Source organism: Lonchura striata, chromosome 11 (assembly GCF_050655825.1).
Source record: "Lonchura striata isolate lonStrDom1 chromosome 11, ASM5065582v1, whole genome shotgun sequence".
Classification (NCBI taxonomy): Eukaryota; Metazoa; Chordata; class Aves; order Passeriformes; family Estrildidae; genus Lonchura; species Lonchura striata.
The window spans coordinates 9,150,181-9,169,408 of NC_140713.1; the positions used below are offsets into that span (position 1 = coordinate 9,150,181).

Sequence of the window (19,228 nt, forward strand, 5' to 3'; positions counted from 1 at the left end):
CCAGCCTGCCCATCCTGTGCCAAGCCCCTGCGGGCCGGTCCCCCCCATTCTGCAGGTTCCCCGCTGTCTGCACATCCCCCCAAGTGCGCCCGCCCGGCCCGGCCCGGCTCACCCCGCAGCTGCTCGGCCGTGCCCGGCCCCAGGTGCCTCCCGCGCGTTGTCCCGCCCGGCCCGGCCCCGCTCCGCCCCGCTGGTCCCGCCCGCCCCGCTCGCCCCCCGGGCGCGGCCGCGCCAGACGCGGCGCCGGAGGCAGCGCTGCCCCGCGGCGGCGGCGGCGGCGGCGGCGGGGCTTAAAGCGCTCGGGCGGCCGGGCCGCGCTCACCTGGGCGCCGCTCCCCGCGCTCCGCCGGCCGCCGCAGCGGCTGCGGGGCAGCGCCCAGGTGACCATGCGGGGCGGGCGGGCGCGCCCGCCGCACGCTCCGGGCAGCAGGTAGCGCTCGCCAGGTGCGCGGCGGAACATGGACTGTCTCCTGCTGGCCGTCTGGACCTTACCTGCCGCGCTTCTCGGCGGCAGCTCCATGCAGTTCCAGACTCTCCCGTGGCTCGGCAGCGCTGTAAAGGCAGGTCGAGAGCACTTTCTCTTGCAGTTGCCTAGTGTACTTTCATACCAGGTTGCTGCAGTTTCTGGTGCCTTGTCTTTCTACCTTGCCTTGTCGAGGAAACTTCGCCCAATACTCCTTTTCTCTCTCCCTCTTTTATTTTTTTTTTCTTGCAGACCCTTCAGCTGTGGTGCCTCTGTTGCATTTCTCATGCAGCAACTTTAACCAGTGACAGCATCAGTGAATTGACTCATGGTTTGTATAATTGTATAGCTCTTTCTATGTCTGTATGTGAACATTTGCATGGATTTTTTTTTTTTTTTTTTTTTTAATGGAGTGAATATTTAGAGAGGAGATGTCACAGTGTTTAGGGAGCATAAAGTGCAAGCAGGCTGGCTACTGTGGGATGGTGAGCCATGGGCAGGGATTAACTTGTTAAGCCCTGTGTGCTAAAGCTGAAAGGAACAATATGTAGCAGCAAAGAAAATGAATGAGATGGTAAATACATCCATGTTTCCATGTGCGATTAGAAAGATGAATGCGTGTGTAGCCACAACAGAAAAACCTCATGTGTCTGTTGTGGAAGCAGTGAGACAAAAGTAATGAAAAAATTTGTGTGGGGGAGCAGGAGGAACTGTGCAATGCAGGCTAAGGAGGGGAAAAACCTGGAGAAAAAGGGCTTGTGTGAGTGGGAGCTCAGGAGTCATTTGTTCTCAGGTTGGAGGGACTAACACGTAGATGCTGATGGCTTTGGGACTTTCGAAGTGCAGTATATGCTTTGTATTGTGTGTGAGTAGGAACAAAGTACAATAGAGATCCACACCAGGGTGCAGAAAGGAAACTCCTCCTGCACCCTATGCTCTGCTTACTGGGGGATTCCCTCTCTCCAGCAGCTGCTTGCATTTTTTGGCCACCAGCCTGCTTAGCGCCCTCAACTTCTGCCATTGATTAACACCACTTGAGGAAAGTGAAAGCTCTTGATGCATTGTTTCCACTGTCTTAGGAAAAGCAACCTGTCAGTGGTTACGTTTTCAGCCTAATGTGTGTCCAATAAAGTCTATTCAGGCAAAGGGATTGATTGAGAGTGTTTGCAACATCTGTTACAACACAAAAAGGATGGGGTTTTCTTATTTTTTTGATGGTGTTATTTCAATTTAGGAAGAGAAATTAATTGTTTGCCAAGTGCATGGACATCTCTAAGTGTCCACATAAAAACACAGCTCACAAATTAAATTGGGTTGGGAAGCAGTTTTTTCAGCATAATTACTTAGGCTGCCAGGAATGGGTGCAAAGATCCTAGTTCAGGAAACAGCTAAAACTCAGAGCCTGGTTCCAGGACACAGGTAATCCCTGCATGGCTAGGTCGACACCAATGGTAATGTACTGCAAGTGAGGCACCTGCTTGTACAGCCAGCTGAATTATGGCCTCTTTCCCTCGCCTTTTTTTGGGTGGTTCTGAGTAGATCAGAGTGTTCTCCTGAAAAATAATTTTGTAATATTTTGCATATTTTATCCAAAACAATAAACTTCTTTGACATGCAATTAGCAATGACTGACTAAAGGTTATTAGGTAAGACGTAATCTCTTTCTGCTGGAGGTCAGTTACAATTGAAACCCAGTCTAATAAAGTCACTACAAAGAGATGAGGTCTCAGTTAAGGCATTAATAAATTAATCCTTTAATCCATTTGAACAAGTGGTACAGTTCTGCAAGGTCTCAGTCATGGTTACCCCTACAGTGATACAATATTTGCTGCATTCTTTGGGAAGGGAAAAGCCTCTCAGAGCGGCCTTCACATTTGACAATAATTAATACAGGGGGAGGGGAAAAATCTACGGATCTGCTGGTGATGACAAATGTCTTCAGAGGAGCAGTTGTGGGAATGTTCACAGCTATGCTAGTTAGTCTGTGCCTCTCAGTGGGGCACAAAGGAAACAAACACAGGCTGAGAGCCTTTGTGACTTACAGGGGTGAATTTATGCAGGCGAGACAGCACACACAGAGCCTGCAGGCCAGCCCCAAAATGAGGGAATGCTCCGTGCCATAGGAAATGCCTGATACCGTGTCAGAGTGCCTTGTTTGTGGGATGCCAGAGCTGATGGCCAACTCTTTATCGTTACAGATTATGTGTTTGTGACACCTGTCAGAGTGGATGCCAGCGGATCGTACATTTCACATGATGTTTTGCACAGTACTAGGAGAAAGAGATCAACTCAGAGTTCAAAGAGTTCCTTGCACTACAAATTTTCAGCATTTGGACAGGAACTTCACTTAGAGCTTAAACCTTCGACCATTTTAAGCAACAGTTTTATTGTCCAGGTACTCGGGAAAGATGGAGTGTCAAATTCTCAGGAACATGAAATTGAGCAGTGTTTCTACCAGGGATTTATAAGGAATGATAGCACCTCTTCAGTAGCAATATCTACATGTGTAGGCTTGGTAAGTGTCTATTTAAAACAAATCAGCATTAAAAGTATTTTCATATGTGGAATAGTAGCTGAAGCTATGTAGTTCATATAATATTCAAGACACCATAAACCCTTTTTTTGCTTTTTCTAGTATCACTAGTTGCTATTGTATTTAACAGAAGATACTTCGTTCTGGCCAATGAACAGTATCAAAACCTTTGTAATTTTTGATTACAGTCTTTCAGGAAAAAAAAACAAGACTAGCTGGTAGTCCTAGTAATTATCCCATAGCAATTTGTTACCATTTGTGATAGTTTATACATTTCTGCTCACTCTTAAGTAAAAGTTCTTCCTGCCTTTGTGAACTGTGTTGAATAAAAAAAAACCAGTCCGCAACATTGTGAAAAAACATTGACAATCATAAAGTTTGTCAACTACCTTAAGGAAGGGTGAATTTCCTAGCTTGGCAGGAGTTATGAACAAATTTCCCTTTGTACCTTTTGATAATTCAAGCATTATTTGGGTTTACAGGTCTTGATGAGTTGATTTCTTATCAATGTGTTAAGTATTATCATTGTGTATTTTCCATTTATGGCTGTCAGCCAAGTTCATGAAAAATCATTATTCACAGGTGATTTTTTCAAAATATGTTTGACAGTGCTCACTGCCTGCAGAGAAGGCTTTACTGATGTAATTTAGGAGAATTGTCGACAGAATTAATAGCTAAGGATGTTTTTTAGGCTTAATCGCTTGTACTTGCAAAGCAGCCTGCTATGGCTGCAGAGGAAGGCAGTGACATTGAGTGGGAAGTCTATGAAGTCATCTGTGTGCTTTGTGGTTGACTAAAGGTCCAGAGGATATGTTGGGTCACCCTCTAGAAATCTGTTTTGCAAAGGTACTTGTCTCTGAGGGCTATTAAACTGTGTGACGGGACCAAAGAAGGAGCACTTGAGACAGCCAGTGTTTCCTTTGAAACTGGAATCACTGACTTGAGAAGCCTGTTCATTAGGAAGGGCTGTTGATAACTGGTTGAAGTGGTCTGGGTTATATTTTGAATGCTGTTCCCTTTTTCTTTTTTTTTTTTTTTCCCTCCCATCAAGTTAGAGGAATCTTAACAGTTCAACTGTTCAATTTGACCAGTTGCAAATGAGAGTTTGGAGCAGATGCCAGGAACTGGGTTGGAGCTTTGTTTTGCTTTTAAAGTTGTGTTTGTGATGCTGAACTCTTAATATCAAATGTGGTCAGTTGTTTTAATGGAAGCTTCATGTTCGCAACTACTACATTTTATGAAATTTACTTGGAAAAATACCCTGTTTTCACTCATTGCAGTATTTTGTCTTTTTGCTACGGAAGTGCTCTACATACACACAATAGATACCGTTTGGGGGATCTCCCCTGTTTCGCCACGTTTTGGTTTTTAACATGCTTTCTGAGCTAAGTGAAGTTGGGCTTGTCAAGTCTTGTCTGGAGAAGGAAGGTTCAAGCCTGCCTCAGGTCACAGAGGAACAGAATGTGGTGATCTTAACTGAGAATGAAATGGATCTTTTACCACTGTCTCGACACAGAGGTTGTTATGACTGGTAAGCTTCACTTAGAAAAGATCCAGAAACTGATCAAAAGAGAAAAAATATTGTGGTATGAACAAACTTATTATGGAAGTACCTAGATTATCAACAAATAGAATCTCTGTTTAAAATTAATTTCAAGGTTCAATAGATTTTGCCTTAAATTGTTGTTTTAAACTAAATGAATAACCCTTTACTTACAATAATCTCCTGTAGGGTAGATATCCCAAAGTATAATTGTTCCTCTCTCTCCCTATCCATCTATTAATTTCAGTGCACCTAATGAATCCCAGGCAAATTACCAACAGGATTCCGAGTCTTTCAGTTTACAAGGCTGTTATCTTAAAGATGTCGTCAGCTGTCTGTAATGACACCCACGTCACTTTTCACTGGGATCCAAATTCAGTAATCATATGTTAAGTCTGGACGCTGTGCTCTGATCAAGAGAACCTTGTGAATAGCTTCTATATCCTTTTTCACCAACTACTTTTGTCACTTGGTTGCCCTTCTTTCCTATTTGCTTTGTTCACTGCAATTAAACCGAAAGTGGTGTTTCTTCTATATGGTTGGTAGCACTAATCTTTCCATTGTTCCTTTCATTAGCAATAGCTTCTCTACAATAAAGCTGCAGTGACCCATTCTTTCAAGCCTGGAACACCACAATGTGATTTGGAAGCAATTGCATTTCAATAGACTACGGGGACTCTTTGATCTAATTTTTTGGATGACCTAGAGTATTCAGTCATTCAGCTGTCTGTTATCTGCCAGTGCCTGCAGAGGAGACTTTGGGGAGAGGCTGTATGAAATGGCTTGTTAGGCAGGATGACCTTAACTTAACACTGGAAAGGAGCAAGAATTTGTTGCTTTGGTCTAGATCTGTTAAGAGATGTGTGTATATTACATTTTAATGGCTTAGTTGACAGGAAGGCCCCACGTTTTTATGCTGATTTGTTGATTTGAGACCAAATGTTTCCATCAGTCAACACAATTTTCTTGGTGTGTCAGAAGGCAGAACTGGATCTTTATCTGAACAAGTCTCTAATAGAGTAAGTGAGCATTTCAGGAGAATGTGCACAAGATTACTGTGAGTACTACCTCTTTTCATCATCAAACTGCTTAGACTTTCAAATGGAAACTTGCTTTTTTCTGTCTTCTTCCCTTTTTCTGCTTCAGTCAGCATTCTTTGCTTGCTGGAGCATCTGTTATACTGCAAAAACCCAGTCCTTTTACTTGTTTTGCAAATGAAAACTGTGTTCTTGACCTTCTGTGGAGAACATGATATATTCCTTTCGCAGAAGTTACACATTTTTTCACATATTTTTTAATGAATTCTCCCTCCCTGGGATAATTTTTTTACTCTTACAACTTTACGACAAGGGGATGCTGCTTCATCCCCTTTTTACATTCTCCAATTCAAACTGTTCTTTCCACATTCAACCTTTTGTCCCCAAAATCCTGATTTGAGCTAATTCTTACTTACTATAATTGTATTTTTATTACTATTATTATTTAGCAATTTATTATTACTTATAATTGCCTTTAGATGGCTCATTGAGAGGCAGAGTACTCCAAATCCACAGACTACCATGGTTTTTCAGATTTTTCTGAATGATATTATGCTGGCCACTATTAGAATAAGAAATGGGTTTTTTAGGACCTACTCAGTAGGATTGTGTCTATTCCCACCTCTTCCCCCCTTTCCCATTCTCATCCACTTTGTGCTATTTAATCTGGAGATCTGTTGTAGGTTCACCACCTTTAACTCCACTTCCATGATGGAATCTGAAAGACTTACTGCTGCCTTCCTAGCCTGTATCACAGTGTTGTTTGCCTCTCTTTATAGGCCAGTTTTTGTCTCCTTATGTTATGTTTATGTGTACAGAATCTCCTGTATAAAGTGAGTTGTTTGCAGTCGCACAGTAAATCGGGGCAGAATACAAGAAAACCTCAGAGGTCTCCAGCTGTATTGTAGAGACATTTTCAAAAGTAATTTATAACTGTGCTTTTTGAAGCAGAAGTTGTGTTCCCCTTGTGAACATGAAAGTCAAACAAGTTTATAATCCAGTACACAACATAAGAATTGGTGGCCCTAATGAATGACTGGTTTGTTATACAGCATTTGTGAGCTACAGGACACAGGTGAAGGGTCTAGATCAGGTACAAAATGTGTGCCCAGAGGAAATAACTGTTTATCCAACATAAAGAACTCTCCTGCCATTCTGTCACAGAGAAGATGTGTGTGTATTTTGGGTCAGAAAAAGGGAGTTCAGTTCAGTGGAACAGTTCAGGCCCTTTAAAACTATATGACACACAGTGTTATCTTCCAGGCCAAATTTGGCCCTGGCATGGAGGCCTGAGAGGCTGCACCTGCTCACACCAGAGGTGGGCTGTTCTGTCCTTTGATTTGTGTACCTCAGTTAGAAGTAGTGGTACCCTCCTCTGGTTTTGGCAAAATGTGTTTGAATCTGTCATTGTAAAGAGCTTCTTGTCTCAAGTTGTGTTATGTTTATTAGTGTCTAGTCAAAGGAAGAGAAAGAGGAGGGAGGGATGAATCATGTTACACTTGAGCTGTCAGAGGATTCTAGACAAGAAGCGTTATAGACATAGCACTGAGAGATAAACAGGAGCTGTATTAATTCAGTGGAGGGAGGTGTGTGTGTCTCTGAGGGCAGGGTTTTGCTAAAAGTATCAAAGCAGCCACAAAATTAAAGCTTCCTGATGCAGTCTGATCACCTAAGAGGCAAGCAGGCCAGGCAGCTCATGTACCCACTCTTTGTAGTCATTTAATTGCACCTGTATTATTTAAGTTGATGCTAACAGCAGCCTCCTATTCCTAGAGCTCACACTTTAAGTCCAATTAAATATGTTGAAACAAATCCTAAGGTTCTTATGCAGACAGTCTGCCATTAAACTTGTTGAGGCAGACTGCTGGTGAAAGTACAGAATAATTGCTGTTTGCGATGAGGGTCCTTTAGAAATAAATAGCTGTAAAAATACAAAAAAATTTGGCCGAGTGGGACCTTGAGGAGAAGTTAAGTAGAGAGCTGGTGGTTTTTCTCATTCTTAAAGGTGTTCTTAGTCCACCCAGGATCTGATACACAAATTATATATTTTCTGCCATTGTACCAACACAATGTGAACAGCATATTTCATGGGAGTTCTATGATCTTCTTGTAATCACACACTATTGCATCTCCATCCTTTATAAACCACAACCTGTTTTTTACAGGGTCATCCTTTTGTCCGCTATTTTGGTGGACATTTTTCCATTATTCCTTTACTCTATATTGCGGTAAATATGAAAATAAGAAAAATCTCTACAGGAAAATGAGATGACAATGGGAAATAGTAATATTCTTGAGGATATTTTAGGTGATACTAGAAAAATACAAGGCAGTGTTTCTGGTCTCAGCATTGACCTAACTGGTGATGAATTGTATGATTAGGTTATTGATCAACCTTCTCAGTATCTGTCTGATAAGCTTTCTGTTTAACTCTGCCTTTAGCTGTGCGAGACAAAGACAGTGTTATCCCAGGTGTTTTGGCACTAATGGCTCCTGATAGGTAAGAAGTGGAATTAAAGAGGATTAATGATGAGAAAGAATCTACTTCTGCTTGGCAGCAAAAGTAATAGAAGCTGCATATCTCCCTGTTTTGTGTTAAAAAACCTGGAATGTACATAGAGGAAACTGAGCACAGTAGGCTGTGGCTAACCAACTGCTCTTGAGTGTCCACAGGAGCTGGTCCTCTGTCACTTGTGCCTGCTCTGTCATTGCTCAGCTGACAGCAGAATGTGAAAATAAATGGTTCATTGGTGTGTTTCCAACCATGGGCACCATTGCTTTAACCCTTGGAGTGGTTTTCCAGAAACAGGGAGTATCTATTTGTACGGAGATAGTTCACCCTGCCCCTTCTTGTGAAGCAGCAGTCTTATCATTGCTTCCAAAGGAATCAGTAGTTGCTATCTATGCTTGAAACATAAGTGTTTTTCTTGCTGTAGCAAAGCCTTTCCACTGAACCTAGTTCCCACACTTTGCCTAGTCCAGTAGAGAGACTCTTATAGACAAATGCCCTTGTGAGGGTCAGGAGTGGATGACCTGCCTGCACAGATGTGACCCCATCATAACAGGATGTCTTTGATGTCGTGAGGATTTTTATTTTCAGCGCCACTATTTTCATGTGGGCCATACCATCTCTGCTGCTGAGAGGCAGTGTATTCTCTTCTGCACAGCTGGGAACTGCTGGACATCACAAATAGTTCTCCTTTTGGAGGCAGATTTTAATAACTAATAGAGGCTTTTAGTCACTGATTAACATAAACAGGATTTTATTTCTGTCTTTCCCCTTTTCTTCCTCCACTTTGGAAGTGTTTGAGGAGGATACCAGGTTGGCAGACCTGATGTGTAAAGGCTTTTGTTTACCCAAAACACAATGACAGTCTGTGAAACTGCAGCTGAAATCCAGCTCAAGCAGCCCCCTCCTGGAGATCTGTACCTGACCCACAGCACAGGAGTGGGAAGCACAGAAGTGTCTTGGTTGTGCCCTGGTCTGCACACAATTCACTTATTTTGAGCAAATGCTGCTATCAAAACTCTTCTTAAATACTGCTTTTTCCCCAAGCTTATTGTCTCCTCACCCTGTGCAGAACCAGAGCCCTGATCATGATGACACTTTTGTGACATACTTGCACTTGAGTTGACTTCAAGTCACTCAAGGCTGCTCAGTCCTAACTACTCCGGATGCTCACTGGGGGTTCTGTCACCAGCTCCAGAAGTCCCTCACATACATTGGCTCCTCAAATTTTTGTTTGTTATGGTATTGGGCTCAAGTTCACAAGATATTTATGATAATGTTTTCTAATTTGCAGCTTTTTAGGGAAGGGTTTGTCGTCCTGATATACAGCAGGTTCTTTACTCTTTGAAAGAGAGAATCACTGGGTCTGCTGTCCAGTACTGCAACAGGAGGGAAGATTCAAGGTCCAAGACCTGTGGTTTGGAAATTTGCAGCTCATGGATCAAGATAAAAGCTGGAGCTATGATAAATAAGGCCTCCACGGTGATGATGCCCATGATATATCAGTCAGTTCCTCAAGATCATTTTAGAGCTGTTTGCATCTGATTTCATTCTCTCCTGAGCATTATTGTTATTGATTTACAGAGATAAAGACTGCTAGGGATTTTCTAGAAAATGCCTACTTTCCAGGAGCTCTGTGTGCCTCACTTTGTCATGGTCTTCTCCCAGTGAGCTGGCAGGAGATGGGTTAAATGTACTTATTTCTGCAGTGAGAGCTGGCAGTGGACCTCCAGTGAGTTTTAGCAGCTGAAACCCAGGCTTGATTTTTTTTTTTTTTTCCAAAAAACACTTATTTTGTCTCCAGAAGGCTCTGGCTAGCCCTTAAGTGGTATCTTGAATTGAATTTTAATGAATAATTCAATTGCAAACAAGGTTTTCTTCTGTCTTTTTGATCATGTCACTGGGAGCAGAAATGTTGGTTCTTTCTTGCCTTTTCTTATCCCATTTTAATCCCAATTCTGTTGCTACAGGTCTACCATAAATTACTATATGCTAAAGGAATTTCCTATTGATTTGCTCTGACAGTGATTTGACCAGCTATGTGAATAGCTGATGGAAGCAGAACTTATCTTGGGTTCAGACAGTGGAGCATTGACTAGAGCTCTGAGGTAAACATTTACAGAAGAAACCTGAAATCATAAAGCCTTGCAGCTCAGCACAGTTTACAAACATGTATTAATTAAGCTTCAGTGTTGGCTCTGCTCTGTGTTTGATGAGAACAACATCCTGGCACATAATGGGTTGACATCAGTAACCTTTTATTGTTTATCGTGCTCGGAAGTCACCAAGAATGAGGGTGAAGAAATGTCAAATAATCAGGTCAGATGTGAGTGAATGAGTCCTGATGGTTGGAGCTTGGTACCGTGGGAAACGTTATTGTCCAGAGTAATTTCTGGAACATGCAATTTCTTTTTTTACAATGTTAGTTCATAAGCTGTGGAAATCTGCAAACAACTTCTACAGTCAGATGAAAACCCTTTTCCTGAATCTCATATGTGGCTGCCCAGCTAGTGACTGCCAAAAAATGGTAAAAGACAAAAGTTGGATGGCAAAGATAATAGGTCTTGAAGTTATTACTACTGCAATAACAAGGCCCAGATCAAACCTGCTTAAGAGAAGAGGAAGCTGAGGCAATAACGTGATATTTACTTGCAGAGACAATGGGGTGTTGCCTTTTCACTCCCCTGGGCATTTGCATTTCAGGCTGCCCCACTCTGTACACAGCACACTTGGGGCTTTATTCTTTGAGGGCTGGATTCTTGCTGTTCACAGTGGGATCACTTGAATGCTTGTGCCTGCCTGCCTAATATATGTTAATTGAAGGACTTTTGTGTCTCAACATCTTTATTAATATTAATGGAATGAGATTTTTAATGGACCTATACAAAATATGCTTGACCTAGCTTGAGGCCTCACTTTTGTTTTTATACTCTGCAGCACAGTGTGGCTTCTGACTAATTTAAGAACGTAATATTATATTCTGTGGCAGAGTACACAAACTAATGAAACATGGATTACTCTTCAGACCTGCAGTTTCCTTGCCATGAGATATAGAATTGATATAACATCAGAATGTAATTAGTTCTTTTTAAATTATGAAATTTAAAAGAGGTTTTCTTTTTCTTTGTGAGAAGTATTACACTTCAGTGAAAATATTTTTAAAGTAATTCTTTCTTGATCAGGCCTGTCTTATGCCACACACTTTTTTTGGTTGTTTTTTTAGGAAGAAGTCATCAAAACAGTAGGCCTTAAATTAGGCTAGATTAAACCTCAAGAAATATTTCAAATTAATATTGCTGTTAAAGTACAAGCTGTTCATGGTGAGGGATAGGTATAAATGGTGTAATGCAGCATCACTTCTCTAACAGTGTGGCTACCCAGTGTCATTTCTTGTTAGCACTTGACAGAAACCTATGTTGCTTGTTTTGTTAGATGCAAATATAAATTAAATGTTAAAATAACCTAGTCTTGGACTAGGGCAGAGATGATTTTTGCTTTGCAGTCTGCTATGGATGATTATGGCATATACAAGAAAAATGCTTCTGTCATGTGTGCACTTTTGTTACATTTTCTGATAAAGAATAATTCCTTGTAGGGTGCTCTACATTTCATTGTTTGCAATAAACATCTTTGCAACCACTGTGGAGACCAGTCTGCCACAACAGGAGCTCTGGGCTCTGGCTGTCAGCTGGTTCTCTTCATGCTGGAAGCTATGCTGGAGGCCATATGGATATTTTTTTACACTACATCACATACTGGTGGTGGGACTATTATCCTACCCCAAGCAGCAAAAGCTTGAGCAAAGGGGCAGGACAAAAGTTTCCAAGCTGAGACAGCAGTGAGCTGCTGATGTCTGCTGATTCCTGCAGCCCAGTATTGTCCACTCTTGATGACAGGCATTTGTTTGCTGGTTGATGGGCTTCATCTAAGGCTTCTTGTGGTGAGTAAAATTTTTCTGCTGACTGCTTTGGATCTGAACCTGGCCTCGGGAAGTGTCTTTTATTCCTTCCTACATCATCTTGGCCCTTGAATCAGTAGGCACACCACTTTTTTGAGATACACTGCTGCAATTGCTGTTTGGTTTAGAAAGATATTTTGAAAAGGGGAGGCACCACTGGCTCATCGAGAAAGTGAAACGTGTCTGTTGCTCCTGGCAGACCCCAAAATGCTTGTTGGACATAGTCTGGGGTGGTGCTGTATAATCAGATTTCACTGAATCAGAAGTTAGATGGAGGCAAACAGTGTGCTGGAGGGCAAACCCCGCCTGCAGGCTGAGCCTTGCTGTTCTCATGGACTGCTCAGACCAGAGCAGCCAGGAGTGAGATGTGGCAGGAGCTCAGGCAGTTTCCAGAGAGTCAGCTGCTACTACTACTGCTGGAAAGTGCAACCAATTACTTGGCATGTAGTGCCTGCAGTTGCCAGATAGGTTTCAGTGCCCTGGTGCCAAGTGCTGTCATTTCACTCTGCTGCCAGAGCATCCTGACAATGAAGGGGCAAAGGAAGCGCAATGGCCACCAGAAAATTCAAAGCCACATGTAAATGTCAAGGGGTTATTTGGCTTAACCCAAATCCAGTCCTGATAGAGTCAAGTCTGGTGATGGGGATAAACAAGGATGGTACTTTTTGAGGCCTGTTGTCCTTGTTAGACAGGAGATGCACTTGGCAGGTTTTGAGCTGTGAAACTGTGTGGGAACATTATCATATGTCATCACAGAACACCTGTAGGGGACAAGATGTCATTCATCTCCTGCTCATGGTAGGAGAGCTGAGTAATTGCAGAGAGGGGAGCAGGTTACAGAAATGGTCAATTGATTCCTGTGTTTACCAGAGAGAGCTGGGTGGTCATTTGAGCTGCCTGAGGCACAGAGCCCTGCAGGTCTTGGTAATGAAGACCACGCATGATCCCAGGGACAGAACAGGGTGCAGGTGGTGCCATGGCTGTGAGCATCAGGATAATGCTGTGGTGACACAGGTTTGTGTTTTCCATCATATGGGATGAAATACCAAGGAAAGGACAATTTTGACCAGCAGCTGGATCAGTGAGGGCTGATATATTACCAGTTAATGCTAGGAACAAAAATGTGCCAGACTGTGCTCTTGGCCTCTGAGTAATACACTGGTTCTGTTTACAAGTTCCCAGCTTTTGGGTTATAGTGCCATCAGAAGTTTATTTTTGTTTTAATTTTCCAAGCATTTCTTGAAAATTAGCTTTCTGGTGCTCAGAACAGCACCACAACACTAAATTAGTGGCAAATAGCTCAAGGGCTGAGGGAATAGTATATTTTTTTTTTTGTTGTGGCTGTTCACATGATTTATTTAGACATTTGAAAGCCTACAGTTTGGGAAAGTCAGGAACCCACTCTAATGTGAGAAATAAAACAGAAGGAAATGTTATTCCTACAGAATGAAGGTCTGTCTTCTGCAAGCCAGCATTTGTGCAAAGCCAAGGTCATTCTGTCTCTACAGCCCTACTCCTATGTTAGGATTAGCAGAAGATAGGGAGTATTTCCCATTGGGAATGTTTCCTACCTACCATCAGCCTGCTCAGAATGGTGCCCAAAATATCTCCATGGATATCCCACATCCTTTAATGACAGTTTAGCCTTTGGACCTAATTGCCAATAAAGAGGAAGAAGAATTCATATACTGATATGTTCTTTTCTATACCAATGCACTGAATTGGTGCCTATTCTTTATTAAATCTTTATCTGCAATGGTGAATGCAATTCAGCATCCACTGTATCTGAAATATGAATATATTTGTTTTTCTATAAACATGAAAATGTTGTTTATAGCTGTAGTCTTTTCTGCTTTCAATAACTTGTTCAATCATTATTATTATTATGATTTAAAGCAACACTGTTGTGCTTCTTTCAGGAAAGGAATTGGATTTTAAAGAGAAGGTTGTTGTAGTTTGCCTTTAATTTTTGTAGTAAATGGAGGGTATAGGTTTTTTTGCAAAAATGTGTAATGTGGAGGTTGTATATAAATGAGTCTCACATGACTTCCTTTATTATTTGTTAAAATATGTTAAAGGAATAAGTCAATGTAAATCTGTATTTTATAAAATTTGCTATTTAAAACAAAACCAATTTTATTTCAGATTGGTGAATCTTGTAAGAATTAGTATAAATAATCTGAAAAACTATGATCAGTGTCCTATTTTAGTCCTTTTGAGGGGCTCAGTGGAGGTGTATAAAGAGAAGCCCTGGAGCGATGTGATCAAATGTGAAATCTTGGGGTGAAATGTTCCGACAGGACGGGGGTTGTAGCTTAGACCCTCTCTTATCTTGCCAGTGTTCTTGTGTGTGCTACCTCTCTCTCCCCAGCAAGATGCCTGACTGATCCACAGCAACTGATGGGCAGTTTAAAATTACAAAGCTTTCGGTTTCCTTGTTCCTAACAGATAAAGAGAGTGGGCATTTCCTGATTATATGCTATACACTCCAAATATTTAAGTTCCCCATGGTGCTATTTGTGCCTAATTTACTTCTCTAGCACATTAACACTGCTGGTTTTCTGCAGGGGGAGGAGTGTGTGCTGTAACATGCTGTGAAGAGAGGAAATGTTTCACAAGAGCTCCTTCTGGCTTTTCCTCTGTTTGCCTTACCACCTGGAAAGAAGAAAAGGTGGAGGGACTGACTGATGATCCAGATGGATTGCAGGAACAGTCACATCTGTGGTCAGATGTGTTAAGCTGGGCAAAACACACTGGGAAGTGGCAGTATTTCACTGCAACTCCTGAAGCACATAGAACTTCCAGTAGGAAAGTGTGTAGGCAATGAGGAGGGCTGAATTACCATCAGCCAGTGACCTTGGGGCAGGCTGTGTCCCTGCAGAGGCCACTGAGCAGCCACATTGTTTTGGGGAAAAGTTGGGGATATGATGCTGAGAGGGATGGGGTTGAGGACAGACTCCAGCAGAGCAGATACCATCTGAGAATAATAAATCAGAGGCTGTGCAGGTCACATGGAGTTTCAGAAAGAGTGGGAGAACCACATTTATCACTTTTCATGTTCACTTTTCTAGTTCTTGCCTATGAAAGCAGATGAATTATCTCCTGATTATGGGAGTTGGGTGCTTTGCTGTACTAATTATTCCACCCATGTGGTACTTCTCAGCAGAGCAGGCGTGTCCCAGTTCCTGGCTAAGGGCTCGAGATGCAAGAGCAGCTGAGCTGTGCAGCACTTCTGCCACTGCTGGCTGTGCTGTGCAGCCAGCTCAGGTCCCATGCTGCCAGGATGGAGCAGAGAGCACCCTCAGACCCTGGCAGTAGGAGCTGCAGTGGAGACTGGGGTGTCTGTGACTCTCACACTCCCCTGATGTCCCAGAGCCTCTGTGACCCTAGCAGCACATTCCTCTTCTTGGAGCTTTTTCTTAACCTGTGCTTAACCTGACCTTTGTTTAACCTATTGCTCAGTAGATTCATTGCAGAAACAAGGTCAGGCTGCTTAAGAAATTTTGCCTTCTAAATCTTCTGCTGTTACAATTTTTTTTACCATCCCTTTGTAACTTTGCAGCATTCTGAACTGTCGACAAATATCTCCCTTGTCTTCACTGTATCTTTATTTCAGTCAGAAGGCCTGTAGTGTTTTACATAGTGACATCTGTTCATTAGATATCTGGTTATCTTGGACCAATTTAATATAAAGAATATCACACAGAATAAAAACTTGCTTTCAGACACTACTTTCCCTTTTGCCACTTAACATTTTCCAGCTTCCTGAGATTTCAGAAATATCACAGGGTTACTTTGAGCTTTGATCCACAGACTATACTTTGAGAGCCTTATATGAAAGGTATTGTGCTGAAAACACTCTACTGTACAGATGCTTTTGTGAAGAAATGCTGTTCACTTGCACGGAAACCCTGGCAAATGGTGTTTTGGTGACACAACACATAATTGAATAGATTTCTTCAATGAAAAGACACAAGTAAATGTTCTCACACTGTCTTTTTTCCTGTTGTTTTCTTAACACTCATCCCTGCTAAACAGTTGCATAATTCAGATGCTTGTACTAAAGTCTGATGATGGCAAAATCAGTGTAACCTTTCATGAGCAGTTTAGTTCTGCAGGTCTGTTCAGGGGATCCAAGTCAAACATGGGACTGAATACCTGGAAGTCATTGTTTAACACTCCAAATGATGCTTTAGACCTGTGTGTTGGGCTCTGACCTTGTCATGGGCAGCATGTCAGGAGGGGTAAATTGGGTTAAAAAATGGATTTACCTCACCTTTCCACAACCTGGGCCAGTATTAAGTAGTATTTCTGTGTTCATTTTAAGACAGTTGTGGAATTATGTTTTATTTTACACCAAACCAGGACCTTGTTGTGGTGGGGTTTGCATGTCATCAGACTTATTTCTACTACAGAGATTTAGAAAATAGTACCAAAAATTATTTCTCATCAAACTTTCATTTATAATATTATTAAAAGCAGGAAATCTGACTGGATTTGTCACAGACTAGCAAAGTTTTTAATTTGCTCCAGCAGAGCAGTTATGACAGGTTCACCCTTGGGCATCATTGCCTTAAAATAGAAGCTGAGGCTAATTTGTGGGAGATGAGTGAATGAGTGCATAGCTTTAAAGCAGGCCCAAGGTGGGTGTAGAATGGCTGAGCAGTGCAGATCGGTGGCATTTGACTACAAGGAGGGAAACAGAGACTGTCTGGACAGGGTACACTTGGCAGTGTAATATGGTGAAGGCAGGTTTTGTAACTGTAAGCAGGGTCTGCAAATAGGAGGCTTTTTCATGCCATGGAATGTAGCTAAAGTAAGCCCTGAATGCTGAGGGCGTTTGTATGATCATGGAAGTGTTTTGTGGAGTTGCCATTGTGCAGGTTTTTAATCTTATGGGAAACAGAGAAAAGGATGAGGTCTTATTTCAACTTGGTGGATTTCTGGGATGCTGCTGCCTTGTACATTGGGTTTAATTGTGTGAATTACAGTCAACGTGATACTGCTTTACCTTTTTGTGGTGGCGAGAAGAGATTCAGACACACCTAGGCTGCTGTTCTGCTTCAGAGAGATGACTGCAGCAAAAGGGCAGAGGATGCCATGGATTCTCCCCTGCTCTGCCTCTCACAGGGGTGTCACCCTGGTGCAGAGGGGTGGTTGAGGGAGTGGCTGTGTGGTGTTTCATCCCCAGCTGGGTTTGATACCGTGACACCAAGTAGCACCCTTTCTCCAAAGGTGTGTGACAAGTGGGAAGCCCCATGGCAGAGGAATCCCGGCTCCCAGCCCAGCTCCCAGCCCTCCCCAGCTGGCTGTGCTCTGTGTTTCTGGGTCCCTGCTGTGGCCACCTGGCAGGAGCCTGTCCAGGATGTGCTGATGGACAGGGCTATGTCTGGGGCCGGTGTCCCTGAGCAGGGCAGTGCCAGCTGGGAGCCCTGTGAGGTGGCACACACCTGGCTGTGCTCTGGGTTTGTGCTCGGAGCTCGCTGTGCTCCTGGATCATGGCTCTGGCTGCGGCATCCTGAAGGCTGGGGCTGCAGCTTAGAGCAGAAAAAGTGAAGGCACTTTAACAGAACAACCAAGCCAGGGTCAAATGTGACCCTTCACAAGTCCCTCATGAGCATTTTCTGCATTGATTACAAAATTCTGCCTATTAAACTGATAAATAAGGAACAGAGAAGCTGAAATGCTGAAGAGCAGGGAGTTTAATCCAGATAACCCAGGCGCCAGCCTGACATTCTCACTCTTGGGCCATCTTTGCTTCTTGTTTTTCATTCCCTTGATGTCCTAAGCTCTTTTGTTCCACTCCCTTTCTCCTTCCCACATAGATATTTCAACATATGGACATGTCTGTGTATGTGGAATATCAGCAAGGCTGATACTTTGCTCCCTACAGAGTTCCTTGTGACCACTCTCTCATGTAACTAATCCATAGCAATGTATACTCCAACAAGGAAAATTAAAAGGTTGGGAAGCACTGACCTAACTTCTTAGTAAGCAATACAGCTGGCAATCAGATGTAACCCGAGCTCCTCGTTATTGGAGCTGCCTGAGCTATTCATAGCAAAGCAAAATTGCTATGGGAATTGAGCTGGATTTATTTTGTTTGAATGCAAATTATCCCAGGTCAGACAGGCTCAGATCTTCTGCCCCCTCAAATTCATTTGCATCAGCTCAGGCAGGGCAAAGCTCTTATCTGGAGGATCTGCGCTGGGGAAATGCGGGTATGGGTAGGGAACCACCAGATGTGGAGAGCATTTGCCTTGGGCTTTGATGCAGTTGGGTGTAACTAATTGCAGCCCAGAGTCCTGCCCAGAGTGAAGGTGCTGCCATCAGGTAGCTCCAAGTGGAGTCTCAGTGCCTGGGCAAGCGTCTTCTCCCTCTATTGTCTGCAACCCCAACAGGGTCTCCTGTAAGGGAGAGGGAGTATTAGACTTTGCCTAATTCTCACTTACAATATGAAATGTTCTGAAGGATCCAACTACCAAAGTCCCATCATCACATGAAAGCTGTTTTTTCACTAAAAAAAACAAAAACAACCCTACTCAACTTTGATTCTAATATACATGCTAATAAAGGGTAAAAAAAGGTTTTAAAAACTCAGCTGAATATGGTTCAAGAAATCAGAAAGAAAATAAAACACTGAAGCCTTTTGGCATTATTTTAAAAAATCTCATAATTTATAGTGTTGTTTCCTGCAAGGCCTGATTCATGACTTTTAATGTTTGGAGTTGCCTGTCTGATAGGGAGGAATGTTGCTGATCAGAAACACTCAAGCAAGCATCTGTTAATGCTAAGTACCTATGGAAAAGGAATTTCCAAGTACTGATTTTAGTTATATATCATCAGTTTTTTGTTGTTTTGGTTTTGTTTGGTTTGTTTTTTTTTTAGGTTTTTTTTTTAAGCTGTTCTTTTTCTGTGACACTCTGCCCTAATCTTATTGGTTTTGCCTTTATTACCACTCCAGGAGCAGCAGCTTCATTAAGAAGGCATGCACTTTCTCTAGAATATTGGTACATCTGAATTCCTGCCCTGTAAAATTGATTAGCTGTACAAAAAGAGGGAGGAGAATCTTGCCAGAACATTTTCATTTCACCTAATCCTTTGAGCAGCATAAATAATTCATAGCAAACCCACCTTAGGGTGAAATGCTGCCCTGTCTGCAGATCTGGGCATCCTGAAGGCATG

The 19,228-nt window shown here is 42.5% G+C and overlaps 1 protein-coding gene across 6 annotated transcripts in view; it reads left to right on the forward strand.

Moving 5' to 3' along the window:
* The first annotated feature begins 336 nt into the window (after positions 1-336).
* ADAMTS18 (ADAM metallopeptidase with thrombospondin type 1 motif 18) overlaps positions 337-19,228 on the forward strand; it is a 78,668-nt gene continuing 59,776 nt past the window's right edge. For 2 of the 6 annotated variants that reach the window (XM_077786294.2, XM_085589462.1), the window contains exons 1-3: positions 337-560; positions 716-794; positions 2,662-2,978. In XM_077786294.2, the coding sequence (XP_077642420.1) occupies positions 459-560; positions 716-794; positions 2,662-2,978 (498 nt within the window). In that variant the 5' untranslated portion in view covers positions 337-458. Of the gene's footprint in view, positions 612-715; positions 795-2,661; positions 2,979-19,228 lie in introns of those variants that run through there. The other 4 variants (XM_085589457.1, XM_085589460.1, XM_085589461.1 and 1 more) reach the window with 4 other exon arrangements.